Below are 18,357 nucleotides of genomic sequence, written 5' to 3'. Positions count from 1 at the left end.
TTAAGCGATCATCACTTGTACATAATTGGTTTCATTAAACTAATTTTTTTTAAAAATCAACATTGTGGTTAAATTTAAAACAACCTTGGGAAAATGTAGATTACAAAAATTTCAATCATTTGGCATTTCCCACTTTATTTTCTATTGAAAAGAAGCCTCGCTTTAAATTGTACAACAGTGCCCTCAAGTGGAGAGATTATAAATTGCACCACTCAACTTTTTCAAATCCATGTGTTTATTCACACACACGCGCACACACGCACACACAATGCCACAGTATGATTGATGCATGTGAAGATGCCAGATAAAATTAGAATTAAAAAAAAAAAAAAGCACAAAAAGTGATTGGCTTGCTTGCAGTTCACAAAAAATATATTCAGCGCTGTCCATGAGGCAAACTACAGTAAATTATCCAAAGGCATTTGTGGAAATATTTGACATCTCTCTATTGGAGGGCTGCCAATAGGGAATGCCCGCAACCGCTGAGGTTCAACGACGATTGTTCAAGCTGCTTGTAAAAAGGCATCGGCGGCTTTTGCAGTAGTAAAAGTTGACAGACTCGCTTTCCCAGAGTTCCTCAGCACTCCTCTTTGATATAAATTTGTTCGTACGAGTCGGACTCCAAGTGCTCCAGGCGGTCCGTCTGCCCGTTGACGATCTCGTCCGGGGTCTTCATGAACCTGGCCGACACCAAAGCCGTCGATTATGACCGGAAACGGAACGCTTTCAGAAAGCGGTCTTTACCTGAACAAAAGTCTTTGGCCGGGCTCTTTCCTGATAATGTTGAGTTTGTAGTAGTGTCTCAGTGCTCGTGACATCTTCTCATATGTCATGTTGGTCCTGTTCTGTAGGCCCAGAGAAATACCAGGTGTTAATCATAGGATTTATAAAATGCAGCCCATCATTTTTACCTTGTGGTTGCCCCACAGCCTAGCCAGGCCGTTGGGGTCCATGATGCGAAAGATTTTGTTCTCCGGGTCCTCCCAACGGATGTAGTTCTCGTAGCGGCTGTCTGATAGCAGCTGGTAGACGTAGTCCCACAGTAGCCTGCAGTCTGCCAGGACAAAGCGAATATAATTTTAGAAGTTTGACTTATGGAAGCTTGCGTGATATGGATTTGCTTCTCGGCGAAAAGTAGTTTACCTGCTATCCGCCCGATGGGCATTTGGTGGTCCTCCGGCGGAGACACGGGCATGAGAAAGTTCCTGTATAGTCCGTCGTCCCGATACTGGAGAAGGTGCTGCTGCGGTACGGGCTGGTGAGCCGGCGTTATCGGGTGAGTCCGCTCTACTTTAGCTTCGCGGCCGTTCTCCATATGCCCGCCGCGGCTGTGCCTGAAGTCCAAGGCGGTCCCGCCGCTCCTGCTCGTGTTCGGGAACAGAGGGTTCATGATGGTGCTGGGCATGAGCTGGATGACTCGAGGCGGGCCCACCTCCTGGCCTCCCGGGCTGCCCAGGCACGGCGCCTCCTTGGGGGTCGCGCAGCGGCCGTTGGGGGCGCCGGGGGAAACGGGCAGGGGGTACGTGTCCTCGGGCAAGTGGTGGTTGCTGTCGGGCAGCTGGGAGAAGGCCTGCATGTGGTCCTCGGCCTGTTGGTGGTTTGCCGCGGGGGGGGACTGTCGGGGCGGCGGCGGGTGGTGGGGCGAGCGGGAGCGGTGCCGCAACTCGATGGTGGGCGGGTGCTGGGGGACGGGCTCCGTCGCGCACGGCGCCCGGCGTACCGTTTCTGTGGCAGACGACAACGGGTTAAACAACGATGTGCGGTGGGGCAATTTGTCACCCGGCTCGCAACACTGTTGTCAAAACAATGCGAGATAACCGCTCAACATAATTCATTTGGTTGTGCGAGTTCCTTCATTAGGTTGAGGCTAACTTGGCGGCGCAACAGATTCGTGGGTGGAAACTTGTTTTCGTTTTCACCTGGCTTATGCGCCAAAAAAGAAAACACAAAAACTGGCTCGGCCAGTGGTGGAAAAGTTCACCACAATGCCATGGGTGCTGCTTTTGTTTTGTTTTGTGTTTGTTTAGTTTGCAACATCATCCAGGTCTTACGTAAATTAGAATGCGGGATGCGGGGTTAAGAGTAAATCTAAATAATCTTGAACAAATTATTTATTTGTATTACACTCAAGGAGATTCGATGTACTTTATAGCCGTTTTAGTTTTACGCCAAAATAAACACAGCTAAACCGAGAAATAATAAAGGCTGGCCACTTCAATCGGTTATTGTTCAACTCTCATTAAATTGAATTAATCTGAATGATTTAAAGGGGGAAAAAAATGTATACGCAAAATAAAAAATGTCCAAAATGTAAAGGCTTTTTGAGAGCGTGTTTGCTTCTGCCCACTAGGTGTCACTGTTGTCCCAAAGTTTTTTTGCTCCATTTCAAGCCCTGTGTGGCGCCAAGGTTACATTTGTAGCCTTTGTGCACGCCATGATTCGAACGAATCCCCAAACGAGCCAGCCGCCAGGTATTTTCCGACCGACAGCAAATAACATGTCCAAACTGCACCCCGATTTCATGGCAACTCTTTTTAAATACGGCAGCATTTCCTCGTGAAACAGGTTTCACCACAGCTAAGTCAGCTGTGGTAACCCTCGTGCGTCTGTTCGGCTTTCACGTGGCGTCGGTGCCAGAAAACGGCATCAGTTATTAGCGTCTGGGGTGCTAATTAGCGGTGACGGAGCGGTTTCGATTCCGATGTTGTTTGACCGCAAGAATGCGGATCGACGCGGCGGGGTCACCGACCTTCGAGCTTCAGGTGCTGCGCCGAGTTCTCGGGCAGTAGGTGGAAGGAGGTCCCCGGGAAATAGCCAGAGGGGTAGAACATGTGGGGCTTCCTCTGCTTCAGGGTGTGCTGCAGCAGCTCGTATAAGACGTCACCTGCGGGGAAAGGGGGGAAAAAAAATGACTTGCCGGACTTTGAGAAAACGGGAAGTCCCGATTACGGATTTCTAAGGAAACCGACGACTTTGGTGTGATTTCCAGGCAGCATGACGCTTGCGTAATATTGGAAGGGTCACTCCCGCGTTCATTTTGGGGAAGAGGTTTATGGCTTATTTCGAAATGAGACGTGGCCCTGTACACGTCCGTCATAATCCTCCAAGTGGCCATACAGTCGGGGACAAAGCCCAAACAGGAACTTCACGAAATGATTAACAGCCTTGGTATTGACTTTCGAAGGCGGTCAAATGGGATCAAAACAGGTTTAACAAATAACTTCACATAAAGAAAAAAGGAACACCAAGATAATGTTTGACAGCTACGAGAAAAGAAAAAAAAAAAAGGCTTTTAGCATAACAAGGAAATGAGTCTCATAATGGAAGTGATGGTGGACACGCATGCCCAAATTTCAGTTCAGTTTTTCAGCGCTTGGAAAATTGCTGCTTCCTGATTTGAATGGCTTCTAAACGCATTCCATTTGGAAATGCAGCATAAAACAAATAATAATAAAAATACTTATAGTCAAATTTGGCAGGAGTGATGAACAACCGCATATTTTAGTTGAGGGAAATATTTCATGACGTGAAGCTAAGGGAAACAGGAAATGACTGCTATCAGCTGTGGAAATAAATGAAAGACATAAAATCATAAAGATGAATATTACTAAACAAAAATAAAATAAATTCACCTATTGCCTGTCAGATAAACTAGAGAATAGTAACCAACCCAAAAGAAGGAAATGTCAAAAAGTCATTTTATTAGTCAGTTCCTGTTCCATATTGAAATGAAATAGCCGTCTGCTTCGAGAAAAAAAAAAAATTGCATTTTGCTTCAACCCGGCCTGCTGCCGGTGGTTGCCGGGGCAACAGTTGAGGTTCGTACTTCCTGATTAACCGTCCCCTACTTCCTCCAACCCCCGTTTTGCAGCCTTGTGCCATTAGCGGTGGATGACTTTATTGATTTGTTGATCGTTCGTTAAAGCTGTAAAAGCCCTTTTCTTTTTTTTTTTGTCAGGCATTATTTTCACTGTCCTGGTTTTTGACCTTAGTTTGTTCCCTGAAGTAATCGTGCAGTTTATTCATAGTAGCGTATTGTATTTGAATTAAGTTCTGGAGAGAGGGAGGGGTGTACCGGAGTGAGGCGAGCGGTAGCGGAAGTCCTCCTTGGTGAGCAGCAACAAGGCTTTGCCGTTCATCTGGAAGGAGCCGCTGGTGATTGGTCGCAGCGCAAACTCCTTCTCGGCCCATCGCAGCCACTGGGCCACGTCTTCTCTGCTCCAGAACACCGGCTGCAAACCTGTGGCGGGAGGGGGGGAGAAGTTAGAAAAAGGAGCTGCAACGTTGATGAGAGAAAACAAAACGCAGCGGGGAAGGGCAAACGGAAGGAAGGAAGGAAGACGGAAAGGCCGGATGGAGGGGAAAGGGAGGGGAGGGGGTGAGGAGGAGGAGGGGGGAGCGGTGGAGAGGAAGGAAGGAGGCCGAGGCAGTAAAGAGGATATTGAGGAAGTGGAGATAAAAGGAAGGCGCGATTACGGGAACGAACAGCGGTGGTAAAGACAAAGTCGCTCAGACACTGCGAGGAGGTTCCAATAAAAGATTCCGAGAGGATAGGTCCAAAAGTCATCTGTGGAAAAGGCCAATATGAAAAACCATAGCCAGACTTTCATTTGATCACTTCTGATCTTGTTCTCAAGGCAGCCGGTTTATTAGTGTACGAATAAAAAACCCACAAGGACACACGGAGGGAAATGGTTAGAGACACCCCCCCCCCTCCATTTATTCCAGGCAGTGCAATCACTTTTTTTTTTTTTTGGCTTTCTGTGTGACTCGGGAGCACATTTGTTTACTCATTTATTTTCTCGTTTTAAGTTATATTGAATGTTGAAATTTCAAGCATTCAAAGAATTTTCCTTTCGCTCGCTGAAACTTGTTTGGGCGGCGGGGTCACGGGGTCAGGCCGCACGCTCACCCCGGGGCCCAAAGAGCGAGCGGCGCGTTTCGCTCTCAGCCATCTGCGCCGAGCCCAAAGGAGGAAGTACGAGGAGAGGAAAAAGGGGGGAGGGGTTTTAAAAAAAAATAAAAGCTGTCCCACGACACGCTCGGGCAGGAAGTAATCCAGATCGAGCTTCGTTTCGGCACAGGAAACTTCCAGCGGGAAGGTTAAAGAGCAGCAGCGGAAGGCTCATGAAGTCGGTGTGGGAAAAGACGGCCGTTGATTGAGGAAAGACAAATAAAGACGGGGAGACTCGTTGAAAAGATGTACAACGGCGAGAGAAAGACAAACAGAAAAGGAAGGCGATACGAGGCCCGAAGTTCAGAATGGGGGCAACCGAGCTATTTTGGGAGCTAACCCATTTAGCGCCGGCGACGCGGGAGGGGCTCCCGTTTTGAATATTAATCATATCATATATATAAAAATAACATTTGAAGCTAAGACGTCTAGCATCGTGTTGAGGGAGTGGGGCATTGCATAAATGTACACACCCTTGGCCATCATGACTGGTGAATACATAAAAACAAACAAAGTGGACTATCAGTCAAGCCCAGGACTTTGCTCCAAACTCTCAACTTTGGTAAATGTTTGCCTTTCAAAGCAGAAGTAGGCGTCGCTATCTCAGCTACAGCCTTTTTTTTTTTTTTAATAAACCAAGATGGAGGAGGTACCCAGCCATGACCCTCTGACACCCTGCGTCAGAGCCTTGCGGCCACGCGAGCAAGTCATCGAGTCATTTCCCCTCCGGCACTTTTGCCCTAACCCTAACCCCCCCCCCCCCCCCCCCTTCACTGTATCATGTACACAATTTAAAGCGTCGTCCTGCGCTTCCTTGGGTCGGCAGGCATGCGCTTGTCCCCATCCAGCAGAACTGGACCGAGTCCAGTCCAAACAGACATAAAACACATCATCAATCACTCGCGGCGTTTACGGCCAGGAAGTAGCACGACCTGTTCCCGATTTGTTTGTTGTCAGGAAACAAGAGCAAGTTGGCTCTTGCAGGCCTCTTTCCAACTTTCTTTTTGCCAACTATGTCCCCCGCCAAAAAAAAAAAAGTTTTTTTGAATGCTTCGTCTAATTGAACCAAGTAGTTGTTTGACCCGAATTAGGCTATTTTTAATCGAGCAGTTTTACAAGTGCAGGCTTTGTCAAAAGTATAAACTCGACTTTTTGAAGCAAAGCACAGATTATGCTTTTTTTGTTATATAGCCCATTGTTATATTTGCATATATTAAATTCATCATACGGTAACGCCGAACCTGCCCCCCCCTCCTCACTGACCCCGCCCCCTCCTTTTTGAAAACATCATGCGGAGTGTGTCGCGAACAGGAAGAGAGAAGGGGGCTGCATTCAGCTCGCTCTCTGGCATGTGAGAACAGTTTCCCTTTCAGAGAAGACCAAGCGACTTAAAACACACACATACACACACACACAGACACACAACAACATTTATTCAGGAAGCACTGTCTGCCCACTCAGGAAATTCCTGAGGACAAGAGCTGCTTCCAGGGGCAGGAAATTTCCCCTCAGAAACACACACACACACACCCACACACACACACACACACACACACACACCTATTGAACATATCCAACACAAAAAAGAGCAAAAGGGGCAGTTGGTGGCGCAAATTGAGTGTACTGCAATGTTGTTCCCCGACGCTTCCACCTACACATGCTTTACACAAACATTCACTCGCCCACCCACCCGCTCAAACACGCGTGTATGGAGTACACGTAGACACGCCAAGGCAACAGGCAGTCTTGTTGCCATGGACATCTCTACAATCCAGCTGGATTTTTATATATTTTTTTAATGTTCATGCTACATTTGTTTGGTAGTATTTAGTAAAGTCAAGGTTTATTTAATGTATTTGTATTGTAATTAGGGCTGGGCTCATTATGCTCAAGAAATGAAGACAATATCGAAAATTAAGTTTGCAACAACGCAATGTGGCCAAAGACAATGTGATTTCGTCTCAGCGTCGTCTTTTAATTGAGGAGTTTGCATTGCCCTCAAGGGTTAATAGGATGAGGAACAGGCTGTGACTACCCCCCCCCCCCCCCGCCCCCCCCACATCTAATCCACTTCCTCCCCAGGAAATGGAGAAGGCGGATTTCTGCCCACACTGCAATTTCCTCCCTCATTCTTTTTCTTTCTGTCGTTTTTTTTTTCAACCCCCTCCCTCCCTCCTCTTCTCTCTTCCTTCACTCTTTGCACACGCCTCATTTCCCGCCGCGCACTTGTTTGCATAGGAAGGACGAGCGGAGGTGTCGGGCTAGACGAGAGAGCCGCTCGTTTCCTGCCGGGTCGGCGCGAGGAACCTCGTTTCAAATGCCACCGCGGCAAACTTCCAGCAAAGCACGCGGAAGTGACCCGTCGCCGGAAACAGAAGCAAAAGCCCGTCTTCCCCTTTTTCTAAAACAAAAGAGTTTCCTGCTCATGCCATCCGACAGCTTGTCCTCACTAAGTTAACAAAAAAAAAGTTAAATATTGACGAATGTTTTGGACATAGAAGTTACACATTGAAGGTTAGGACGACTATCTCTTGGCAGCCCGCCAACCCCACCTGCTTTCCTATTGGTTAAAAAAAAAAAAAGACGAGTAACTATCAGTATCAATAAATAAAAAAATCAGACAGTACAATACGTGTTTTTGAAAAATAATCGCCCGAGGGACACGAACTGCTCTTTCATCGCCACAATGTTGTTCGTGCTAGCATTAGCCAATTAGCATTGTTAAGTGTTTGCATTTAGTTATAATATCGTCTGTAGCTACGGGGCAATGAATATGCAGATACTCGAAAAATCGAAAGTGTATTTAACAAGGGGGTGTTCTTTCTTCTAAAAATTGTTCATAGTATTTTTTGAAGTTGGAGCCTCTTGTACTTAAAATGTTTGCTCAGTTTTTTGTGGTGATGTGACACGTAGACTGGTAGCTCCATCAGTTCTGACTCGGTGACGTTTCGAGGAGGACACGTGTGTGTGTGTGAGACTCACGCAGGTGTGCAGGCAGCCGGGTGGGCCTGTCGTCCATTCGGCTGGCTGGCCTGGCGGCGGGCGCATGGACGGGGGCAGGCGCATGGACGGGGGCGGGAGCGTGGACGGGGGAGGAAGTGGAGTTTGGCAGCGGGTTCGCGGAAGGACTGAAAGAGCGCCTCTCCTGCTATGAATAGACAGAGACACAAAAGCCGGGCTCACTAAATGTGCCAAACTCGCCATTGGCCCTGAACCCAGACAGCACAACCACACACACACACAGGCCTCACAACTGATACACAAGCTTGTTATGTTATGACGCAATAACAAATGAAAAATGTCGCCGGGTCAGTCCAATAGGAACAACGTAAACAATGAAATAAAATCAACAGAGCTTTGAGAAGCTGAAATGCAGTATGCTTTTTTCACACTGAGTATAAGCTTGCGTCGTCGCCGATATCGAGAGCCGATACTGCTTTTCGCGAATAGCATCATTTCATTTATAGGTCAGGCTGGTAACGAGGTATCGGAGTGTAGTATCGGTGTATTCTGATTTCTACCACGCTTGCTCGACGATGTTGTGTTTTATCAAAACGCAATTTTGCTCCTTTAATCAGGTGTTAGCTCACGTTACGGTATTTCTGATTGATCTCTTGTGACCGGGCAGTTTTGACAGTTTGCACTAGTTACTCGACCGTTCCAAGACTTGTCATGGAAAAAGGCAAACACATCAACCGGACGCTGGGAGTGTTTACAAGTTCTCAGCGCTTCTTCTCCCAGATATTTTCCCATGTGGAAAAACCACCCCGAGACCACCGTGAAGATGAGGCGTCCTAAATATGTGTGTATTTGTTGCACTGCGTTGAGGCGGTTTAAAAATGCCAACTTGTCCGGCGTGTGCTTCCGTTTCTGACTGAGAGAGGAACAAGAAGGCAACGTTTTTTTTGAGGAAATGAAGCTCAGTTCTTGCTTCTTCCCTCCTCCTGCTGCCGGCACCCAGTCACTTTTGTGTGTGTGTGTACGCACCAACTGAATGTACCAGGAATTTCCTGTGGAAGCCAAGAACCAATCTTACAGTCTTCCATTTCCTCTTTCATGCAGATCTTTTGCGAGACATCCAAACCGACCTTTAGAGGCACTTTTCTATCCATGGGGGGGGTGAAAAAAAAAAGGGGGAAGTAGTCATCTCGAGGCGGTTGGGAATTTGGGGGGGGGGGGTCATGGAGCTTGTGATAGAAAGGGCGTCAAAGTGACAGAACCGGGCTGTGGGCTGTCAGACGATGACTCCTCACAATGACATCATACTCGCTAATGACTCGTCATTACTCACAAAGAGAAAAGGCAGCCTTTACGATTGTTTCGGTCGGCGCATTTCACGGAGCGGCTGGAAAAGGCCTCGACCGTCTCGTTACTTACATTTGCATTGTTTTCAAACAGTTTGGAGAGCTTCAATTGTGGATTCTCGAAAATGATTGAAAACTGAAGGACACTCGGTGATAAATGTCTTATTAATGGAGCAGTCTGACCTAAAATTAATACGGGTAGATACATTTTTAGTCTTAATCTTGTAATATCTCATAATCAGGGTCTGTGACAATATTATACAAGAAGAATAAAATATGAGCTGCAGTTCATGTGTTTCTTGACTATCTTCTTAATCTAATCATTTTAATTCGAATTGGATCGTGAAGAAAATTGGCCGCGCTTGTTGTAGCTGCGCCAACAATTCCTTATCGCGCTGTAATTGTTAAGCAATAACTAAAAGCCGCTTGGCAACTCATTAGTTTTTGCCCCCCCCACTCTATCCCCACTTTCTTTTATTTTGGGGTTATTCCAATGTGCAATGGGCTCGTCGGTGCCAGTCACGACTTGAACGCGCGGGGATGCAGGCGGCAGTCCACGCGTGGGGCGCAACAGATGAGCGGCCAAAACCAAAACAAACCATTCAAAGCGATCACACCACAACGGAAGACCCCCCGCCCTCCACGCGTCGTTACCTTGGGTGCAGCCGTGGGGGATTCAGACATGATCTCCCGGTAACTTCTCCTCTTCCACTTATGACTCTCTTCAAAAGTGTTTCTTTTTCCCCTCTATGTCGTGGGTGGCGTGGACAAGTTGTCGTCACGCAAGCCCCGGCGTTGCTGCTGCGTCGCCGCCGCCGCTGCTTCTTTTCCGCTGCTGCTTCTTATCTGCTGCAGCGCTCCATTGCTCAGCGCGGAAAGACGACAAACTTCTTTTGTCTTGTCGTGTGTTTCCTTTTCACGTGTCGGCGGCGCGCACATAAATAATCCCTTCCTGGAAGAGCGACGGACCCGCGCGCGCGCGCACGGTACGCATGCACGCTCTCTCGCTCGCTCGCTCGCTCGCTCTCATTGATCCGGACGTGTGTAAAACGGCGAAATGACGTCGATTCCCAGCACTGAGCCTGGCCCCCTTTTAAAGGGAAACAACAAGCCCGTAGTCTCATTTCGTTTTCATCTATACATCACTAAAAAGAGTTGCACTGCAATAATAGCAAATGCGCAATAAACTTGCTATTAAATAAGAATAAGCAATGGCCAATTGCACCGATTTATTTTCCAATCTCATACCGATAATTGTGCAAATATCGGGAATAAGTCTTTAATTCTTTGGCTTGATTATGTTTCCTTCTCTGTCCTCACAAATGCTCCGTTTAGTGCGTTGCGGTTTAGCCGGAGGTGTTGCACAAGGTCTGTTGGGATGCCACAACTTCTTGGGATTTCCCCACAAACAACAACTTGGCTGTTTGGATCTGAAATGTATTCACAGAATGTGGGATAAACCAATACTAGTTGTCATACACGCGAAAAGGTTCAGAATTGCATATAGATAGCGCAAGATGGTGGCAAAGCGCTTTCCTGGTTGCCGCCAGATGGCGCCAAAGCGATTTCTTTTGTGTTAGTAAATAAATGAGGATAAGTACTTAAAATAAATATGTATGTGGTGAATATATGAAAATGTGAGGGTTCATTGTACAGTTTTTGCCCAGTGAAGTATGTTGTAGTATATGAGCTTGATGTATCTTGGGTTGTTCTTGCAAGTTTGTGAAGCAGTATTGGTCAGTTGCCAAAGGAAAGCAGCGTGCAAAATAAAAAGTGGGTCAGGTCGAAGGTAGGAAGGTTGGTGGGAAGGAAGCAGGTCAAGATGGAAGAAGGAAAAGCAACTGAGAGAAGGAAGGAAAAATGTCGGGAAGGAAAATAATTGTTGGAAAATACAAATAAGTGATAACGATCAACAGGTCGCTATTGTAAATGAGAAAGTGTTCTCAATCGGCTTACCTGGCAAAACATTGAATAAAAAAATAAATAAAAAAACCCGTATTGTTTTAAAGAAATAATCTCGCAATACTGTGCTGCCCCCTTGTGGCTGATCTCAGAATCAGACAAGCAACACAAGTAACGTATTGAGGCAGTAATCCTGAAAAATCCAATTCATTATTTTCTTTAACACAGTGTGGGATACAATTTTATTTTGTTTATTCTGTTTTTTGTTTTTTTTAGGGTGAGGGGGATTATTCCAGTCTATCTGGACATTGGGGCACCTGATAGCACTACCTCCAAAGTTTAAATGAGTCCCAGAATAAACTCCTTTAAAACAAAAATTATCTGAACAGATAACCTGAGATAGAAAGTAGTGTAAGAGAAGCATTTGAGTGAAGCAATGCATGCTGACAACATGCCTCTGCAAGCGCAGGCAACACGGCTGATTTGCTCTAAAAATGGCCACTTCGACTGTCTCTGACATTTTGCAGGCACGTCACGAGCCCCGTAGGCCCCCCCGTTCGCGTGTGCTCCAACTCCTCGGTTGATAAAAGAGCTCATGCAGGCTCAAGAGGTAATTATGATGCACTTGATTTATATAATCCATTGAAATACACACTCCACTCAACCTGGGCTGAACTCAAGCACGTGTTTTGGTTGCCGTGACCACCTGACCATGTGGTGTTTGTTCCAGGGCCTTGAATTTGACCCATACAAAATCTCCCCCCCCCTTCCATAAATGAAAAGTCCTATTGTTGGCATAGACTCATTGAATTAATTGAGCATCATCAATCCACATTTTAATCAATACCGGTGATCCACTAACACGGCTTCCATTTGTTAACGTTTTGTCCTCCATTACTGCATTTTCCGACTCTCCCTTTGTTGCCCCCTTTAAATCTCTTGGTACATCGAGAAAAGAAAACATTGCAGTACTTTGGGGTGCTGTGGAGTCCGCTGCCCACACTTTCTTAAAAATAACTGCCAGAGAGTTGCAGCTACACAAGCCAGAGCCCAAACAACTGTGATATAGCCAAAACGAATGTCTATAAGTGTGGGTGTTTCATTAGGCCCTCAAACTCGTTTCCTAGGAGAAAATCAAATCGACTGGCCTGTCACCGCTTTTGTTTTGTCAGTGGGGAAACGTCGCCTGCGGGATGCAGCGGCGGCCCACCCAGTGATAGGAAATAAGCAGTGACATTACCCAGCCTAAGCAGCTACTTCCTGTCTGATGCACGCCCGCAGCGGCCGGTGGGAAGCGACGCTCCCGCAGAGATGTCCGCTAGGATTCTGCATCTTTAAGTGTGTACGTTCGGATGCCACCGAGACAATGCAGGTGTACCTAATCTAATGTCCAATTTGCTCTCTCACAGTTTCCCTCTGCCGTGATTGGGCTTGACAAACTACGACAGCAACACACTTTGAGGTAAGGCCGGATCTCCCTTGGTAGAATTTCTTGGTATTGTTGGGCAGTAACTGAATTTCCACATTCATTTGTATATTTTCTTTGTGTATTTGGTTCCTTAAAAAAAAAAGAAATCACCCGTTATTCAATAATTTTAATTGAAAGTAATTATTTGGTGATTTACTTTAAATTCTAAAGTAAAATTACTCTTACAGTACATTTTTTTGGCTACTCAACGCAATTTCCCTTTCTTTTCAGTCCATCTGCTACATTATCATTTTGGCCACTAGATGTCACTATTGCCTTGACTATAACTATCATTCTCGTTGTTTTGTTGTCATCATTTCATTCATTGTATCATTTTTGCACAATGCACAGTTGTACATTATTAATGATGTTGAGTAAACGTGTTTAAATGTTAAATATTTATATACATATATATTTAATGCAGGATATCTATCTATCCATCTTATTAGTTATCAATCACACGCTGTGTACAAACATCGGATAGCCCGCCCCCAATTTGCTGCCTGTCCAATCAGCGTTGCGGAGCTACTGCGGTAATGAACGCACCCCTCTTCTGTTTCCCGGCGTGCATTGCGAGGGAGGCGAGAGCGATAGAGAGAGAGAGAGAGAAGGTGGGGGTCTTGGCTGGGTTGCTTGGAATTAACTAGGAGGATAGCAAAGAGGCAGAAGCGCATCTCAGAGAAAAAAAAAAAAAAAGAAGCAGAAGCAAGGGTGTCTTTCATCGCTGTCAACCGCTCAGGTAATTTTCTTTTTATTATTATTGATGGAGACTCCTGCCGCAAGCTGCTCCATTTCACACAATGGAGCTATAAAAGACACCTTTCCGTTCCAAAGGGGGTTGCACGGGCTTGCGTCCAGCTCGTTTTTTTGGGGGGGGGAGGCAGGCTGGGGTGATGGACAGCAGGTTTCCGCAGGGATTCCCCCTAATCCTCGTCTGCAGCCTTTAGCCCAGACACCGCTCGGTGCTGGTGTCATGCTCGGGGCGGGAGCCTGCTCGCTATTAATTAGTGTGTGATAGGCACCTGCACTGCCAACAAATTAAAGTCATATTATAACCGTATTAAGGTTGGCAAAATTGCTCACCCTCGAGATGACTGCTCGATTGTTGTATGTAATTAGGCAGTCAAGTTTTGTGTGTCATGCTCATGTTGCATTTGTCAGAACTCAAAACGTGACAGAAATTGTATTTTTCAAGAAGCACTAAGACGTTAAGACTTTTGCAAATGCGTTTCTTTGCATTCTAATATACATTCAAAACAAATAAATACATAAAATCTAATTCTGTAATGAATTAATGTCTGATAACTCACCTATTTGCAGTTTCTGTCCTCAGAATTATATCGAAGTGATACCTCTCCACAAAGACTGGTTGTAAATCTTTGTATGGCAGGAGGGAGCTAAGTTTAGCCTGGGTCGTGAGTGGAAGTTAGGCAGTTCCGTGTCTGCAGTGCTTGCCCGCTCATCAAGTGTGAAATTAAATTCCGTTACTGTCGTGTACGCATCCCTAGCCAAGCCGGGACTAATTAACAAAATGGCTGCCCCCACATGAGTTTTTAGCAGCTCAGCTGGACAAAGTTCCCCGTGCTGAAGTCGCACAAATAGCTCGCTGCTTAATGAAAACAGCACCTATTAAGTCATATCCGTGAAATAATGGCACATTTTATTTTCATCTTATATCCATCCAAGTCATAAAAGGAAAACCGCTTTCAAAATTCGACCAATCACACGAGGCTCTACTCTGCCTGCATCATCTTTTTACATGATGCAGCAAAACAAAAAAATGACCGCTCCGAGGGCGTCACCGGCTGCCAATCATATCAGGTGAAAGCACAGAGCCCCCGAATATTGACGATAACGACCCGGAGCAGTCGACTACTAAACGGCTTGAATTATTTATCAGCTAATCGCGGGGAAGATCCGAGCCTTACCGCCATAAACAATCGTCTCACTACTTAGTCCGCCTCCTCTGCATGAACGACATTGCTTTTCCTTTGTGATAATAATTTGATTAGGACCCTGACCTTTTTTAAAAAAATTTTTTTCTGTCCTGGTTAAATGCGCACACGTCCATGCGTATCGTCTTGTCCTTTGAATTAACCGAAGCTTGTCGTTTAGCAGAACCGTTTAATCCTAATGCGGCGACGGCGGCGAGAAGCACGACGAGGTCACCGAGGCGGATGACTCGGCCGCGCCTCACCAGCTCGCCAGTGTGACGGCGCCTCGAGTGTTCCGTCGCCGCATTTGTCAGAGTTCTCAGCTCAGGCGCGAGTTCCCCAAACCTCCGGAAGCAAACTGAGTCCGAGAATATATCTCGGAGAAGTGATTTTTTTTTTCTTCGGGAAAATCGCAGAAGTCCACGGCGTGTTTTCACGCGTCGAAATAACGCTTGGTGAGGTTTGTCGTGATTTAAAATTAGCAGCAGACTTTCACACAACACATCTTGGGTAAAAAAAAAGATGACAAAGGCGTCAGCGTGTTGGCTACGCAACGAGTTAGCGTCGAGCGTCTCGCTTCTGGAAGTTGACGTTGATCCTCCAAAGCAGCTTTAGCTTGACTGCGTTCATGGGTGGAAATGTTAATGTGAATTAACACAACGGCTGACATATTGATCACCGAACAACTCGGAGGTCCTGGTAAGCCAACGTCGCCTTTCATCCCGCCTACACGGATGAATAAAAAAAAAACTTGTCGGAGTCGCTTCACATCTGTTTTGGAGTGTGGGGGCGCCGCTGCTTGTTTGCGGAACGAGCAAAAGCGCACAAAGTGGGTCAGGCACTCCCCGTCAACTCTGGGCTTTTTCTTTTTGCTCTCCCGCCGCCACCTCGCACGCGCCCGCTGCTTACACTCCTGAACCCTCAACTCCGACTGTCATGAATAATAAAAGCCAAGTTGGGCTGCTCCCGCTGATTCCTCTAAGCGCGTTACCTTATCTCGTGGTAATCAGCGTCACACTTTGAAAAACTCACACAGCTCACAGTCTCGTGACGTATCCGTTGTGATTATGAGCTTCCTAAAAACGGAACCAGGCGTACCCGCACTTTTCACCAGCAGGGGTTCGACACTTCTGTGTCATTAGCGAACAAAGGCTGTTATTACCGCCGCATGCCGCTCGCGTTGGAAGGAAGGAAGCTGTAATCCCGAATAGAATGATAATCCGATCTTGCTTTTTTTTGCACTTTGTTTATGTTGCTGCAAAAAAAAAAAAATTGCTCCCAGATGGTCATGCATTGTCCAGATGTCACGTTCGCCAAATGTAACGTGGTCTCGTTATCGACTGCCTCTGTAAAGCGCTTCCCTTAATCAGCTTTTAGGGGCTCGTTTGCCTTCTCGCCGCCACGTTGGGCTTCCACATGTTATATAACCAAGGCTCCCTCCCCTCTGGGGGCTTCTGTTTTCTCCACAAACAAAAAAAAAGAAACAGCTGTGAATCTGCACTCCCGACTTCACATCTTGCAGTGATGTAATCTTTCTAATTAGTGATTTGAAACTTTTATTCCACATATGGCACACCACAAAAAAAATCCCTGCTCAGTATGTATGTAACCTAATTTATGTTGCATAAATCGCAACAGGTGATTTATTATGTCTCTTCTGCCATCTAGTGGAAGAGCATATTATTGCTCTGCCAGTCATGTATTGTAAATAAATAATAGTTGTGCCATAATTGGATTGTGAAGGTGTACCCAATTAATTGGGCATGATTAATAATGTTTGATCTTATTTTTACAGGATTTTTTTTTTTCACCCAGAACTCCTCGTTTGGCCTGACTGCCCCACGAGCCCAAGTCACCATGAACTACCTTCGCCGGCGCCTGTCAGACAGCAGCTTTGTGGCCAACCTGCCCAACGGCTACATGATGGATCTGCAGAGGCCCACCCCGCCTGGATCCTCCACCTCCTCCCCGGCCTCTCCAGCCACGGAGCGCCGGCAGCCCCCGAGCATCCCAACCCCGAGCCCGGCCCCGGCTCAGAGCTCGACACCCGGCCCGGCCGCCGGCACGGGCAGCTTCCTCAGCTCCTTCTCCAGCGTGGTGAAGAGCGCCCAGATGGCGCAGAATGTGGCGGCCGCCGCACACGCCAAGACGGCGGCCGCCGCTGCCGCGACTACTGAGGTTGCCCCGACGGGAAGCAGTCAGCCTCCTAAGCCGGTCGTTCGCAAACCCAAGATCCTGCTGGTTGTCGATGATCCACACACTGACTGGTGAGTAGAATTCAACCAGAAACTCAAAATATCAAAAAAACCCAAAATTTTTAATTAGCAGTAGTTGCTATGCGGGGCCCCCGCACTGCCACCTTTTACTTTTAATAAGCTATTAAATGGAGCCTGACGATTAGATGAGGAGGTGTACCTACGCCATTTGGTGCACTAAGACTGAAAAAATAGGCCAAGCGGGGCTTTTCCTCTTAATCGTGACTCCCCTCCTCGTACTTGCTGGTCTCTAAATGCATCGTCGTGTCGCCGTTTAACATCGAGCGAAGAAATACCGGGAGGTGACACTTTGGTGTTGACAGCCAATTTTGAAAACCATGGCAACGAGTCCAAATGTGACAGAAGTATAATGAAGAGGCTTTTCGTAAAAAGAGAAAGCTCCGCGGCAGTTGGTTCATCACGCAAGTCTGAGCCGATCGATAAAACGCTCTTGTTGTTTCGTGACTTGTTATTTTGTAGCCTGCCATCGACGGGGAGCCTCAACCTCTGCTGATGTGTTCGCGGCTATTTCCAGCCCCTTCTGAATTAATCATCGGCAGGGATCATTACGCAGCGTCGCTAAAGGCGCTGCGGGGATGAAGCGCAGGTTTGAAAGCCATCACAAAATTAATCCGGCCCACCATACGATGAGCGGTGCGGGATCACTCGCCGATTTCGCCCAGCTGGTTTGATATCCCCGGGGGGGCTACGCGGTCTTCTTCACATCTCACCATTCCTGAAACGATTCGGTTTTGGTCCATTGAAAACTGAACTGTCCGTTGGTGTGGATGTGAGTGACAATGGACGGATGGGCGCTGAGGTGATTTCTGTAAATGACCACTTGGTAGCGCTGTTGGTCATCTAAAACGATTGCGGTGTAGTGAAACTCTTTGGCCAGCAGATGGCAGTGCAGTAACTTTACTGGAAATACTAGTACTTTGTACATTACAGTACTCTGAAGTAGGTTCTGTTTCCAAAAAAAGCGATAAATGTCTTGTAGGCAAGTCTCAGGTGATTGCTAAAGTTCATGCTATCCTCAGAGGAAAGTTGTTAAAAAAAAGAAATAAAAGAAAGGGCAAATATTTGCCTGCTGCTTTGGCAACGTATCCGTGCGGTGATGTTGGCTTCTACACACATTGTAAAATCTGCTTTGGAGATTTGAAGTTTATGTTGACTTGGAAGGCATGTGGTAGAGCCATCGCTCTCTGCCTCAGCGCTGAATTTCCCTCCTGGGCATTCCAGCCGAGAGGCAGGCATCTCTGGGGAAACTCGGCTCCATCCTGAAAGCCTTGGCCTCCAGCAATGACTGGCGCACAAAAGCAGTACACAGCGCCCAAGTAAAAAGTCTCAAAAAGCATCGCCGCCACCACCTGCCCCCCCTCCCGCGACATCTTCTGCACTTGCCATCCGTCTCTCCCGGGACAGGACGCAAAATGCCCTGCCAAATCGCCGTCCATCTGTTTGCACTGCGCTTTGAATAATACCAGCGACGCTTTGGACTCGTTTTTTTCGCCGCTCGGTGTCATTCACAACGTTTTAT

The 18,357-nt window shown here is 46.8% G+C and overlaps 2 protein-coding genes across 6 annotated transcripts in view; one reads left to right on the top strand and one right to left on the bottom strand.

Annotated features, from left to right (window-relative positions):
• The window catches only part of syn3 (synapsin III), an 83,588-nt gene that overhangs the window by 39,055 nt on the left and 26,176 nt on the right, over positions 1-18,357 (top strand). For 2 of the 4 annotated variants that reach the window (XM_088367099.1, XM_088367096.1), the window contains exons 6-8: positions 11,688-11,770; positions 12,570-12,622; positions 16,358-16,829. In XM_088367099.1, coding sequence (XP_088223225.1) covers positions 16,420-16,829 — 410 coding nt within the window. In that variant the 5' untranslated portion in view covers positions 11,688-11,770; positions 12,570-12,622; positions 16,358-16,419. Of the gene's footprint in view, positions 1-11,687; positions 11,771-12,332; positions 12,499-12,569; positions 12,623-13,215; positions 13,368-16,357; positions 16,830-18,357 lie in introns of those variants that run through there. The other 2 variants (XM_088367097.1, XM_088367098.1) reach the window with 2 other exon arrangements.
• Positions 216-10,289, bottom strand: etv6 (ETS variant transcription factor 6). 2 transcript variants are annotated; one of them, XM_088367100.1, is made up of 8 exons: positions 9,913-10,289; positions 7,937-8,102; positions 4,076-4,240; positions 2,750-2,884; positions 1,144-1,725; positions 912-1,054; positions 745-845; positions 216-680 (listed from the first exon to the last, which is right to left on the bottom strand). In XM_088367100.1, the coding sequence occupies exons 1-8, from the start codon at positions 9,940-9,942 to the stop codon at positions 578-580; spliced, it is 1,425 nt and encodes a 474-aa protein (XP_088223226.1). In that variant the 5' UTR covers positions 9,943-10,289; the 3' UTR covers positions 216-577. The 2 variants fall into 2 exon arrangements, with proteins under 2 accessions (XP_088223226.1, XP_088223227.1); XM_088367101.1 differs by having other exon boundaries at positions 7,937-8,099.

This window comes from Syngnathus floridae, chromosome 22 (assembly GCF_059516105.1).
Source record: "Syngnathus floridae isolate MCC-2025c chromosome 22, RoL_Sflo_1.0, whole genome shotgun sequence".
Lineage (NCBI taxonomy): Eukaryota > Metazoa > Chordata > Actinopteri > Syngnathiformes > Syngnathidae > Syngnathus > Syngnathus floridae.
This window is presented reverse-complemented; position numbering and strand designations above follow the sequence as displayed.